The 13,426-nt window shown below is 36.7% G+C and overlaps 1 protein-coding gene and 1 pseudogene across 2 annotated transcripts in view; one reads left to right on the top strand and one right to left on the bottom strand.

Moving 5' to 3' along the window:
• Positions 1 to 13,426, top strand: part of IMMP1L (inner mitochondrial membrane peptidase subunit 1) — an 80,471-nt gene that overhangs the window by 10,919 nt on the left and 56,126 nt on the right. The window contains exon 1 of one of the 2 annotated variants that reach the window (XM_032843427.1): positions 9,145 to 9,218. The exons of the other annotated variant lie outside the window; for it this stretch is intronic. Within the exon in view, the coding sequence (XP_032699318.1) occupies positions 9,155 to 9,218 (64 nt within the window). The 5' untranslated portion in view covers positions 9,145 to 9,154. Of the gene's footprint in view, positions 1 to 9,144; positions 9,219 to 13,426 lie in introns of those variants that run through there. 2 annotated transcript variants of the gene reach the window in all.
• Positions 11,281 to 11,945, bottom strand: LOC116858587 (annotated as a pseudogene).

Raw genomic sequence — 13,426 nt, 5'->3', positions numbered from 1 at the left:
TTATGCAGTTTCTCTGAAGATATTAAATAAATTTCTTTTTCTTTTTTCTAACCTCTTTGAATTACCTCTGTTTTCTCTAGAGTTGCTAAGTTATTTTTCATCATGGGTCTTCTTTTTCATTCTGTGATTTCCTTAAATGTTGGTGATCCTTGGTCGTCCATTCATGTTGATATATGACTAGTTAAATAATATAGATTACTGGAGTTGCTTTTCTCTTTTGTTCCCCTAGCAAATCTTTACCCTAAATGGAAAAGAATACTGATGGAGAGGGTTTTTTTTGTCAGTGGATAGAATTTACTTATTGGTGTGCTTTGGTTAGAGTAGGTAAGAGATAGACCAGGCCCTTCTCTAATAGCCAGATAAGGAGGATCCTACCCTAGGTATCTAGCCACCATACTTGGAGCCCAAGTTCCTCTCAGACAGTTTTTACCTTTTTAAAGTAGGTTAGCCTCCATAACTATTGATTCAGCCCACAACCCTTTGGAGTCACAAGAATAAAAGTCTTCTATCTTCCCTGAAACATTCTCCTGTGTGTGTGGTTGGCTGGGGGTCAGGATACTTTTTCAGAGACCAGATAGTAAATATTTTACATTTTGTTGGCCTTACCACCTCTTTCACAACTACTCAACTCTGCCATTTCCACCCTAACCTATCATTATGATTTCATATGTCCTATCTTATGAAAATTCTTTAAAACATCTAGTATGTTGATGCTTTTCACTCCCTTGTACTGGCCTGAGGATCAGCCTTTTATTCTATTTGGGCCTTCAGTGGATTGGATGCTGCACACTCACATTAGGGAAGGCAGTCTGCTGTACTGGGTCTAATGATCTGTTAATCTAGTCCAGAAATGCCATCACAGGAACACCCAGAATAGTGTTTGACCGAATTTCTTGGTATTCCATGGCCTAGTTAAGTTGACACATAAAATTAGTCATCATAGTCACATAGCTAATAAGTGATAGAACAAGGATTCACAACAGGGCTAAGCTGTGTGAGATGAAAACCCATGCCCTTATTTACTAGTTGCACCTGGATTGATCTGAACTCAGTATCCTCCTAAAGATAGCCCTTTATTTTGCCAATTTATGGATATTAGCATAAGAAATGAGGCCTGTTTCCTTTGCTGGTCAGAGTGACCAGGATGGTGAGAAAATGTAATATGAAACAACTGGGATAGTAAGTTCAACATATCTAACCCAGAGACGAATGATTCTGAGTTTCCTAAGACCTATGTTAATCTGGTGAAAGGGAAATTAGACCCTTTGTTTCTCCGGAGCATGGAAATTTTAATTTCAGTTAAGGTTAAAGAACTTTTTTAGGATTGTCTGGCACTGAAACAAGATCTTTAATAATTTAAAACTATTTGCTTTTAGAAATCTTTAGAATTTTATTGAATATGGCCTCCCAACGATGATCCATCCTAGGGCCTGGGACATGTGAACATGATTAGATATCACTTCCCCAATTATGTTGTCATATGGCAGAGTTGACCTAAAGATGGGGAGACTGACGGTGTGAGTCTGAACTAATCATGAGAATTTCAAAAAAAAAAGAAGAAAAAAGAAAAAAAGAAAAAGAAAGAAAGTATTCTCTAGCTGGTAAAGAAGAGGAAGTTAAAATACTTGAAGAATGTGACATGCTGAGTCTGGATATGCAGGGACCATGGAAAAAAGAATGCAGAACTCCTTAAGGAGATGAGAGATGCTCTCAGCTGACAGCAAATACGAAGAGGGAACCTTAGACCATTTCTTAGCTGCAAAGAACAGGATTCTGCCATCAACCTAGAAAGGTTGGTAGTGGATTCCTCCCCAGTGACTCCAGAGATCTCTGCCTGATACCCTGATTTTTGATTTTGTGATACCCTGAGCAGAGAACCCAATCAAGACCGTCTATGCTGGTAATCTTCAGAACAATAAGGTAATACATGGATGTTGATTAAAAAAAAAAAGATCCTGGGGCACCTGGGTGGCTCAGTTGGTTAAGTGTCCGACTCTGGATTTCGGCTCAGATCATGATCTTGGGGTTGTGGGATTGAGGCCTCAATGCTGGGCATGGAGCCTGTTTAAGATTTTCTCTCTCTCCCTACCTCTGCTCTTTCCCCATGCTATCTCTCTCAAAAAAAAAAAAAACCCTTGGAATTTTAATGTCACGTTTTTACTTTTTATGTTTTTTCATTCCCCAAATGGAAAGTTTTAAAAAAAAAGTTAGAGGTCATTTTGTATTATAGTCATACCTTGTTTTACTTTACCTTGCTTTATTATACTTCACAGACAGTGCATTTCTTAAAAATTGAAGGTTTGTGGCAATCTAGCATTGAGAAAGAAAGTCCATGGCACCATTTTCCAAGAGCATTTGCTCGCTTCGTATCTCTGTGTCACATTTTGGTAGTTCTCGCAATATTTTAACCTTTTTCATTGTTATTTGTTATGGTGATCCATGATCAGTGATCTTTGATGTTACTATTAGAATTGTTTTGGGACACCACAAACTGCCCATATAAGACAGTGAATTTATTTTTTTTTTTAATTTTATTTATTCATTTGAGAGAGAGAGAGAGAAAGGCAGAGAGGGCACAAGCAGGGGGAGAGGCAGAGAGAGAGGAAGAAGCAGACTCCCAGCTGAGCTGGGGGCCTGACATAGGGCTCAATCCCAGGATCTGGAGATCATGACCCGAGCGAAGGCAGGCGCTTCACCATCTGAGCCCCCCGGGCACCACTAGGACAATGAATTTAACCAATAAATATGTGTGTTTTGCTTGCTCCCAGTCATTTTCCATCTCTCTGCATCTCCTTGGGCCTCCCTATTCTCTAAGACATGAAATTAGGCCAGTTAATAACCTGACAGTAGCCTCTAAGTGTTCAGGTGATAGGAAGAGTCCCACATCTCTCACTTTAAATCAAAAGCAGATATGATTAAGCTTAGTGGGGAAAGCATGTTGAAAGCCGAGATATGCTGAAAGGTCTTTTGTGCCAAACACTTAGCCAAGTTGTGATTGCAAAGGAAAATTCTTAGAAATTTAAAAGGCTACTCCAATGAGCACACAAATGGCAAGAAAGTGAAACAGCCTCATGGCTGACATGGAGAAAGTTTTAGTGGTTTGGATAGAAGATTAAAATAGCCTCAACATTTTTTAAGCTAAGTATAATCAAAAGCAAGGCCCTAATTCTCTTCAATTCTGTGAAGGCTGAGGGAGATGAGGAAGCTGCAGAAGAAAGGTTTGAAGCCAGGAGAGGTTGGTTCATGAGGTTTGAAGAATGAAGATGTTTTTATAACATAAAAGTACATGGTGAAGCAGCAAGTATTACAGAAGATCTAGCTAAGATCATTAACAATGGTGGCTAAGATAAAATACAGATTTTCAATGTAGACATCAATGAAATGGCCTTCTATTGTAAGAAGATACCATTTAGGTCTTTCATAGGTAGAGGAAGTCAATGTCTGGTTTCAAAGCTTCTAATCTTTTAGGGGATAATACAGTTGGTGACTTGAAGCCAAATGCTTATTTATCATTCTGAAAAATCCTAGGGGCTTTAAGAATTATGTTAAGTCTATTTTACCTGTGCTCTGTAAAGTGAACAACAAGCCCTGGATGACAGCACATCTATCTACAGCATAGTTTACTGAATATTTTAAGTTCACAGTTGAGACTTCCCACAAAAAAAGATTCCTTTCAAAGTGTCACTGCTCATTGATGATGTATCTGGTCACTCAAGAGCTCTTATAGAGATGTGCAATGAGATTGTTTTCATGCCTGCTAATACAGCATCCATTCTGCAGCCCGTGGATCAAGGGCTAATTTCAACTTTCAAGTCTTATTATTTAAGAAATACATTTCATAAGGCTGTAACTGTGATAGTGATTCTTCTGATGGATCTGGGCAAAGTAAATTGAAAGCCTTCTGGAAAGGGTTCAACATTCTAGATGCCATTAAGAATATTCATGATTCATGGGAACCGGTCAGAATGTCATTAACAAGGGTTTGGAAGAAGTTGATTCCAGCACTCATGGTTGACTTAGGGTTTCAAACCTTCAGTGGAGGAAGTAACTACAGATGTGGTGGAAATAGCAAGAGAACTAGAATTAGAAGTGGAGCCTGAAGACATGACCATATTGCTGCAATGTCATGATAAAACCTGAATGGATGAGGAGTTTCTTCTTAGTAATGAACAAAGAAAGTGGTTTCTTGAGATGGAATCTACTTTTGGTGAATATGCTGTGAAAAAGGACAATAGGATTTATAAAGTTGCACAAACTTAGCTGATAAAGCAGTGGCAGAAAAGGATTAACTCTAATTTTGCAAGTTCTACTGTGGGTAAAATGCTGTCAAATGGTATTGCATGCTACAGAGGTATCATTCCTGAAAGGAATAATCAAGCTACGTGGCAGACTTCATTATATTGCTTAAGGAAATTGCCATAGCCACCCCAGCCTTCAACAAACAGCACCCTGATCAACACTGAAGCAGCACACTCCACCAGCAAAAGGAATAAAGCTCAGATGATGGTTAGCATTTTTTAGCAATAAACTATTTTTAAGTTAAGGTATGTATGTTTTTTAGACATCTATTGCACACGTAATAGACTACAGTATAATGTAAATGTAACTTATATGCCCTGGAATATCCAAAAATTAATTTGAGTCACCTTATTGTGAAACTTGCTTTATTTTGGTTTGGAACTGAACCTGCAGTATCTCTGAGGTATGCCTGTGTAATTTTATCATTCTTCATAATGAAGTATTTGAAAATAAGGTTTTAGTTGTATTCTGAAGTTAAATTTGTTTTAAAAATAAAGCAAATCATATTTCCTTTTTCTATTAAGATTTCCTAAATGAGGGGTGCCTGGGTGGCTCAGTGGGTTAAGCCGCTGCCTTCGGCTCAGGTCATGATCTCAGGATCCTGGGATCGAATCCCGCATCGGGCTCTCTGCTCAGCAGGGAGCCTGCTTCCCTCTCTCTCTCGCTCTCTCTGCCTGCCTCTCTGTCTACCTGTGATCACTCTATGTCAAATCAATAAATAAAATCTTCAAAAAAAAAAAAAGATTTCCTAAATGAATTCATATGGAATTAACAAATTACTATCATGTGATGATCATTTTCCCTCCCTAAGCTTTGGAATGTATTCATTTTAGATCTTATCAGTAATTGTCATGATTCTCTAATTGAAGTAGTTATGTCAAACCTCTTAGGTGGCTCAAGGTCTTGAGCCCCCCCCCTTTTTTTTAAGGAAAAACTTTTTGTGGTAAAATTTACTATTTTGATTATTTCTAAGTGTATAATTCAGTGCCATTAGGTATATTTACAATGTTTTATAAACGTTGCTACTATCTGTTTTCAGAACTTTTTCATCATTCCAAACGATGTCCCTGTTGAGCAATAGCTCCATAGCTCCCCATTCCTCCATTGCCTGGCCTCTAGTAACTTTTATTCTACTTTCTGTCACTATGAGTTTGCCTATCTAGATACGTCTTATAAATGGAATCATGTATTTGTTCTTTGTTAGTGTTTGCATAATGTTTTTCACTTAGCATAGCTTTTTTTAGAGTTCATACATCTTACATCATACACCAAAACTTGATTTCTTTTTGTGGTTAATTAATATTTCATTGTTCGTATATAGCACATTTTGTTTATCCATACATTTTCTTTCTTAAAGATTTATTTATTTATTTTTGAGAAAGAATGGGGGAGAGGCAGAGGAAAGGAATCCCAAGCAGAATGCACACTGAGCAGAACCTGCCGTGATGCTCAGTCTAACCACCCATGAGATCATGACCTGAGCTGAAACCAAGAGTTGGATGCTCAACCAACTAAGCCATTCAGGAATCCCGATCCATACATTTTTTGATAAGACACTTGTACAAGTATCTGTTAGAGTCTTTGCTATCAGTTCCTTTAGATATATACTTGTCTAAAGGTGGAAGTAGTGGATTTGGGATCCAGGAATGGAATTGCTGGATCATATGATAAATCTACCTTTAACTTTGTGAGGAGCTGTGGGAGTGTTTTCCGCAGTAGCTGATCCATTTTGCATTCTCATTAATAATGCACAGGGGTTACAGTTTCTCTCTATGCTCAGCAACTTTTGTTGTTTTCTGTTTTTTTGAATAATAGTTACCCTATTGAGTTTGAAGTGGTATCTGACTATGGTTTTGGTTTGTATTTTCCTACTGATTTGTGATGGTGGCATCTTTTGCAGTCTAGGTAGACTGAGAATTGTCCCAAGTTTTCTGGTGCTGATTTTTTGCTTAACAGTTCCTTCCTTAATTTATCTGTTTCTCTTGCATTTTACAATAAGCAGCAAGGAGAAACCAGTACACACCTTTAACACTTTGCTTGGAAATCTTCTCAGCTAAATATACAAATTCATTGCTTACAAGTACTGCTTTTCACTCAGTGGTAGAGCACATTTCAGCCCAAGTTCTCTGCTACTTTGTAATGAGGATTGTCTTCCCTCTAATATTCAATAACATTTCCCTAATTTCCTTCTTGAGACTTTACCAGAAACCCCTTTAACACTCATATTCCTACAACATTCTGATTCTGACAATATATATATTCTCTAAGATGATGGGTTTCTCCGCCATTCTGTCTACTACCTTCGGAACCTTTACCAGAATCTCCTAAATATGTCTGTTTCTACCAGCAGCCTCTTCAAGTCAATCTGCCAACAGTCTTCAATTTTTTTTTTTTTTTAATGTTTAGGTGTGTGTTAGAGCAACATTACGCTTCCCAGTACCAAAATCTGGATTAATTTCCTAGGATTTCCATAATGAATTACTATAAACTTAATGGCTTAAAACAACAGAAATTTTTACTTGGTCAGTTTTGGAAACCAGAAGTTCAAAATTAAGGTGTCAGCAGAACCATGTTTGTTCCAAAGCCTCAGTGGGAGAATCCTTCTTTGCTTCTTCTAGTTTCTTGTGGCTGCTGTTGTGCCTTGGCTTGTGGCAGCATAATTCCAACCTCTGCCTCCATTTTTATTGTCTTTCTCTATGTCTCTATATGTCCTTTTCCGTCTCCTATAAGGACATGCTCATTGGATTTAGGGCCTACCCTAATCTGATATGCTCTTATGTTGATCTTTGCTGTAATTTTTTCTGCAGAAACCCTACATCCCAATAAAGTCACATTCTGAAATTCTTGGTGGCTATGAATTCAGAGGGGAGGGAGGAACACTACCCAACTTACTATAGTCTCTTTAAGTAATTATATTATAAATGTATTATCATCTATTCATAATTTTTAAAAATCAATATTTATATGTGATATTTTATTATGAGATTATTTTTTACTATACTAATACCATTAATGTTAATATTCATATTAGAGTCCTGAATAGGGAAATCACTCTTCTTTTCAGACTTGACAATCTATATTAGAAGTAAGGGTTTATTTCATGTATCTTTGCTTTTTAATGAGGATAGTGTGCATATGTGCATGGACACACATGAATAAAAAGCTCTAAAGTTCTGTTGACTTTAAGAAGTTTGTTACTCAGTATTTATTCATACGGGTATGGTGAGTTCCTAAATCATCTCTTTATTAGAACAGTGGTGATCTCAAATTGTTTGGACTGAGTGTGTGAGGTTAAATTTTCTTGAGTTTTTGAGAGTTTCAAGATTGACTCCAAAATGTTTAGTGAGTTCTTCAAATACTTAAATCAGAGAAAGAATATTTTTATAAGTAGCAGCAATATAAGTTTATTGAGTTTCCAGTCAGGTTGGATTGTTAAGAGCAAGGACAGTGCCTATAAATGGGGAAAGAGTATATTTAAGCAGAGTGTTGCAGAAAAAACTCACTTTTAAGGGTCCTAACATAAAAGAGAAAAAGACGGTAGGATCACAGAGGGAGGAGTTTGAGTAAAACAAAAATTGAGATTGAAACAAATGTATTAGAAAGAGGGAAGATAGACTGGTAGAAATAAGTATCACAGAAAGTGAAACGTGCAAAAGCAAGAAAGAGGATAAGAGAAAGACTTTAAGGAGGGCAAAGTATAAGAAATAATGCTGTGGGGGCGCCTGGATGGCTCAGTGGTTTAAAGCCTCTGCCTTCATCTCAGGTCATGATCTCAGGGTCCTGGGATTGAGCCCCACATTGGGCTCTCTGCTTGGTGGGGAGCCTGCTTCCCTCCCACCCATCCACTCCTCCGCCTGCCTCTCTGCCTGCTTGTGATCTCTGTCTGTCAAATAAATAAATAAAATCTTAAAAAAAAAAAAAAGGAAATAATGCTGCGAATAATGTAGTGTTAAAGGGTAGAAGATTAATACATCAGTTTCTTTTGACTTCATTAAAATTAACAGTAAAATTGACATACAGTATCCTATTAGCTTCAGGTATACATCATAGTAATTTGATATTTTATGGATTATGAAATGGTAAGTCACCAAAGTTACTGCAATGTTTTTGACTATGTTCTCTATGCTCTATATTATATCCCCATGATTTACTTATTCTGTAACAGAAAGTTCATTTTATAATTGGAAAATAATTTTTTTCAGTCATAAGAATGGACATGGAGATATTTTAGTTGACCCTAGTAAGGCAATTTTGACATCCAAGATAGTTTCAAACATAGTATTTTTTTTTGTCACATTTTAACTCATCACAGGTTTTCTGCAATATTGTGTGCATTACTTGCATTCAGTAAATGTTTAACTAATCAGTCTTAGCAGATCTGCATTACACACTACTTCTCTGCTGCCTTTTCATTGTTCAGATTACCTTCAAATATTCATGTGGACATGTAGAAATGACGTTATATCCTTTTACTTGCAAATTGTTTAGAGTGTGATATATTAGAACTGTGCATGTTTGACTTATCAACTCCTTTAAGTCCTTGATCACAGTTCTCTCTAGTTTGATATGTCACCCATTTACTTCTGCTTAAATTTTCTGGTGGATAAAGGGCTTTAATATTCTGGGGTATTTTTAATTGCTTTATGCAAAGTATTATCATAGAGCTGATTGAAAATCCCATCGACCCACTAAGAGGAATGTATACCTTAACAACTAAGAGACATTTAGTCGTACTGTATACTAAGTCAACACAACATGGCTGAGGGAATACTTTACCTAATACAATTTTGATTTCCTGCTTTAGGAATCCTGAAATTGTGGATTACCCATATATACTTTGAGACAATCTTTTTAAATGTTTTTTTCTGGAAGCCTTGCAACTGCCCTAAAAATTGAATGTATTGTAGAACAGACCTATGGTAAGTGGTTTTTTTTTTTCCTTCTTTTTCTTCTGTCGGTTTCATGTTCATATTAAGTCTTAGGAATGTTGTAATGCTGCTCCCTGCTGGACAGAGTGTAATTTTTTAAAGTTGGCACTTAATAGATGGGCAAATAACTGGTTAGTTGGGTCCGCTAAAGAGGGTGTATTCATAGAAAAACAACAGTATACAGTAAAAGCAACTTTATTATCATAATGGGTGATACCATTGTGATTGTGTTGGTATCTGGAGTATGAGGAAGGTGCTGATGGTTTTGTTTCTAAATTTCATTGTCTGCTTGTATAGTGACATCTACAAGTTAAAACAAACATATGTTGAAAGATGCTTATAGGTGATGGGATTTCCTAAATTGTATGCATATAGTGTTTATAGTTGAAGTCAGTTTCTTCTTCTTCTTTTTATTTTTTATAATTTAATTTCCCATACTTTTGTTTTTCCAAAGGAAATATTTAAAACAGCTCCAGTATAAATTAGGCATTATTGGATCTATTTTGAATGAATCACCCTATGCTATATTCAGTGGACTTTAAGTGTAACTTGCTTTGTATATCCATCCTATAATCCAGCTATCATGTTTTCTAGTACACAAAGTGAAATATTTACACAGAGTGACATTAGGTTGGACCTCAAGTGTCGTATCTATGTCCATCCTATTATGAAACCTCATACTGTGTGCATACACAAGTGCTCCCAAAATTATTAGAAAATGTTAGAAAATTGTCAGGAATGTGTTAAGAAGAGTGTTTTTCTTCTTTCTGATGAGCTATAATACAGTTTTCGGAGTACAGCCTGTATAAAATTATGTAGATTTTTTTTTGATGTAATGTAGACTTTTTTTGAAAGGAAGCATACATTTCATTGAAAAGAAAAAGTAACAGAAACAACATTGAGCTAAGCAAAGATTTACTAGGATAGCTATTCTTATATTCTTTAATGGGCTCATACCTTTTTTGTAGCCATTGGGAAAGCCTGTGAAATTCACTGTTAATTAGGATTGTGGAGAATTAGGCATAGTAACATTTCTTTATTATCAAATATTACAATAAGAATGAGAAATGTAGACAAGAAAATAAATTGTTAGCAAAAAGAGGAACCCTGTTTTCCTTCTCTGTAAGAATATGTTATTTCAGAAAGCATACCATTTTAAACTTAACATCATATAGAAACATAAATGTAGGGGTGCCTGGGTGGCTCAGTTGGTTGTGTCTACCTTCAGCGTAGGTCATGATCCCAGAATCCCAGGATCAAGCCCTGCATTGTGCTCCCTGCTAAGGGGGGAGTCTCTTTCTCCCTCTTACCCTACCCCCTGCTTGTGCTCTCTCTCTCTCACTCTCTCTCAAGTAAGTAAATAAAATCTTAAAAAAAAAAAATGTGTAGTAAAAGGAATAAATAAAAAGTAAGCATCCATGTTACCGTAAATAATCACTGGCATCCCAGAAACCCTTGATATAATCTTCCTTTTTTAAAAAAGTAATGAATGTCCTGATATTTGTGGTAATTATTTATATAGTCTCTATATAGTTTTTATCATTTTTATGTGTATTTCTCAACAATATGTTCACTTTTTCTCTCTTGTTAATCTTTATGGAATCACGTGTATTTTTTGTAAACAATTTAATATTTTTATTGGAAATGTTTTTGTTATTTTGGAAGAGAAGTATATAAAGAATTAGAGATCTCAATGGAAATAAAGTCAGAGAGGACTCTCTTCAGTGTACTGGGGAGCTTAGGGACAGAAGGAGTTCTAAGAAATGTAGATGTAGCAACAATTAAGGTGGAATCAAGATGCCTGGGGACAGGCTTGTGGCCTTTCACAGTAAGTGGGAGACTGGAAAGATGGCTAGGAAGGGACAGCATTCTTCAGAAAAGGGTATAGGTTAAGGGTGGATGGGTCCTGTCAAAGTGCAGTTAGAGAACATTGGGGGAAAACAGGTGAGTTGTCTAGTGTGTACTGCTTTTAGGACTCCAAACCTGATACTGTCACTGTCCTTACATTGTATTTCTTAGAACAAGTCTAGGGGCAGAAGCTCAGAACCCCTTCTCAGTAGGGATGGAGGCCACTCTGTTGCTGCTGCTGCGGCCACTGCTTAGCCCCCTCTACTGCATGGTGAATGGTGGAGGAAATTCTCAGCAACATATGGCCTAGGCCTTGCAGCAACATGGAGGTCCAGCTGGAGCAGCCCCCTGAGTACTTGCTTTGGACCAGGTCCTGAGAATCACAGCTCATGGGAGTAGGGCTTGTAGAATGTGGCTTTGATGTTAGACTGCCAAAGAAATTCCAGTGGTTTTGCTTCCATACATTGAAGGTGATGAGAGTGATGTCCTTTTTGTGCTTGGTATTCTCTTGGCCTGGGCCATATAACAGTACCATTCCTGCTGGGGTCCAGCTTTTCCCAAAATCCAGTACCATCAGGCATGTGTCATCTTCCAACAGCTGGAAGAAGTCCTTGCTTTCCATAAAGGTCCCATCCTCCTCTAGAACCAGTGTTAGCACTTCAGTCAGCTCACGGGTCTCTATTGCCTTGTCCAGCAGTTCTTGGCAGTTGGCAGCTTTGATCACAAAGCCAGAAAGGTGGCTGGGGGTAGTGGAGCTGAGGTCCAGACACAGTGGCTAAACTCGGAGCTCTTATTGGATACTGACCAAAGACTGGCGCCTGTGACTGCCTCTGCGCTTTCCTTCAGAGTGGTGCTTGCCTGCCACACCATGATCCTGACATGGCTATGGGGTGACAAGTGGGGTATCAGGCAGCATGGGACATGGGTGGATCAGCTGGTAAGTGCCATTGTCTGGAATCATATGTATTCTTCCTTCCTTTACTCAGCATTATGTTTTGAAGATCATGTATATAGTTGCAAGTAATATTCATTCTTTTTCATCATTGTACATTATTCATTTGGAATGACTTTGACAGAATTCATTCACGCTATTGCTGGTGGATATTTAGGTTGTTTCTAGTGTTTGGCTATTATAAATGACATTGCCATGAATGTTCTTTTACATATCATATGTTTTTTATCTGTGTCAGGTAGAAAAAATGTATTTTCAGCTTAAAGATAATTGATTATATGGTATTTTAAATTAATTTAAATGAGTATCTGAGAAATTTGTTATATCCTGAGAGTAACACATATTAAATATTGGAAAAGATTCTGAAGTGATTATAATTTCTTTTACTCTGGGCCTTAAGCGTGTAGTATAGTGGCATATGGTTTGTGATAGTTTCAAAATAATGTGTGTAGTTAGGTATATAGATCTAGTGAAGAAATAGATTATAAGACTTAAGGTAATAACTCTGTGGTTTACTTTATTACTTCATTCATTCTGTTAACTATCATGTCATATTTTGTATAACTCCTTCACTTTACTGAGGAAGAAACTAAGGAGGGCTAGAGAGATTGAGTCACTTGGACAAGGTCATTTAGCAAGTCAGAACTAGAAACCAGATCAACTTGTCTACTTGGCAGTCACAATTTAAAGAAAACAAAGGGAAAAGTGAAATTAGGGTATTTTCTTGAATGTGTCCAGCCATTTAAGTTGAAAATTTCCCTGACTAGCTTTCAAAAATTCTCAGATATTCTTTTGACTGTTAACCAAGAATTGGCTTAGGACAGGGAATTCCATGTTTGAAGCCCCCAAAATGTTACCACACTTGTATCATAGTTCATCTTTTAAAAGACAGCTGTAGTATATTCTAACTTAGAGAATTTTACTTTGAGTGAGTCCTCATTCATTAGGCCTTAATAACAGATGGCATATTTCTTATCTGTTCATTTTATGGATAATTGAGTCTTATCCTTTTATGTGCCAAAATTTGTTTTGTAGGAATATTTTTTCAAAATGTTTCTAAAAGAAAATTTAACCTGTTTTCTTAAACAGAACAAATGGAGTATAATTTAAGGTTTTTTTTCTTATTTGTTTGCTTGTTTTTATGGCCCAGAGTTGTCATTATGAACCTCAGTCCCTTCACCTAATTTATGTGATTTCCTCAGAAGCTTTTGCTATGTAGGACTGTTCTTCTAAATTGTCCTAAACTGATAAGTTTTTATGTCCTGGGTACTACTTGTAATGTGTGGCATTTGTTTTGTTTTGTGTTTTACTTTTGTTATGTAATTCTTATCTTGCTGTCTGCATTATATTGACTCTAATACTAAAATCAACATTTGCGTAACATATGTTGTTTAGATGA

Source organism: Lontra canadensis, unplaced genomic scaffold (genome assembly GCF_010015895.1).
Source record: "Lontra canadensis isolate GAN:19392208 unplaced genomic scaffold, GSC_riverotter_1.0 scaffold140, whole genome shotgun sequence".
NCBI lineage: Eukaryota > Metazoa > Chordata > Mammalia > Carnivora > Mustelidae > Lontra > Lontra canadensis.
Note: the sequence above shows the minus strand (reverse complement) of the source record. Positions and strands in the feature narration are given on the sequence as shown.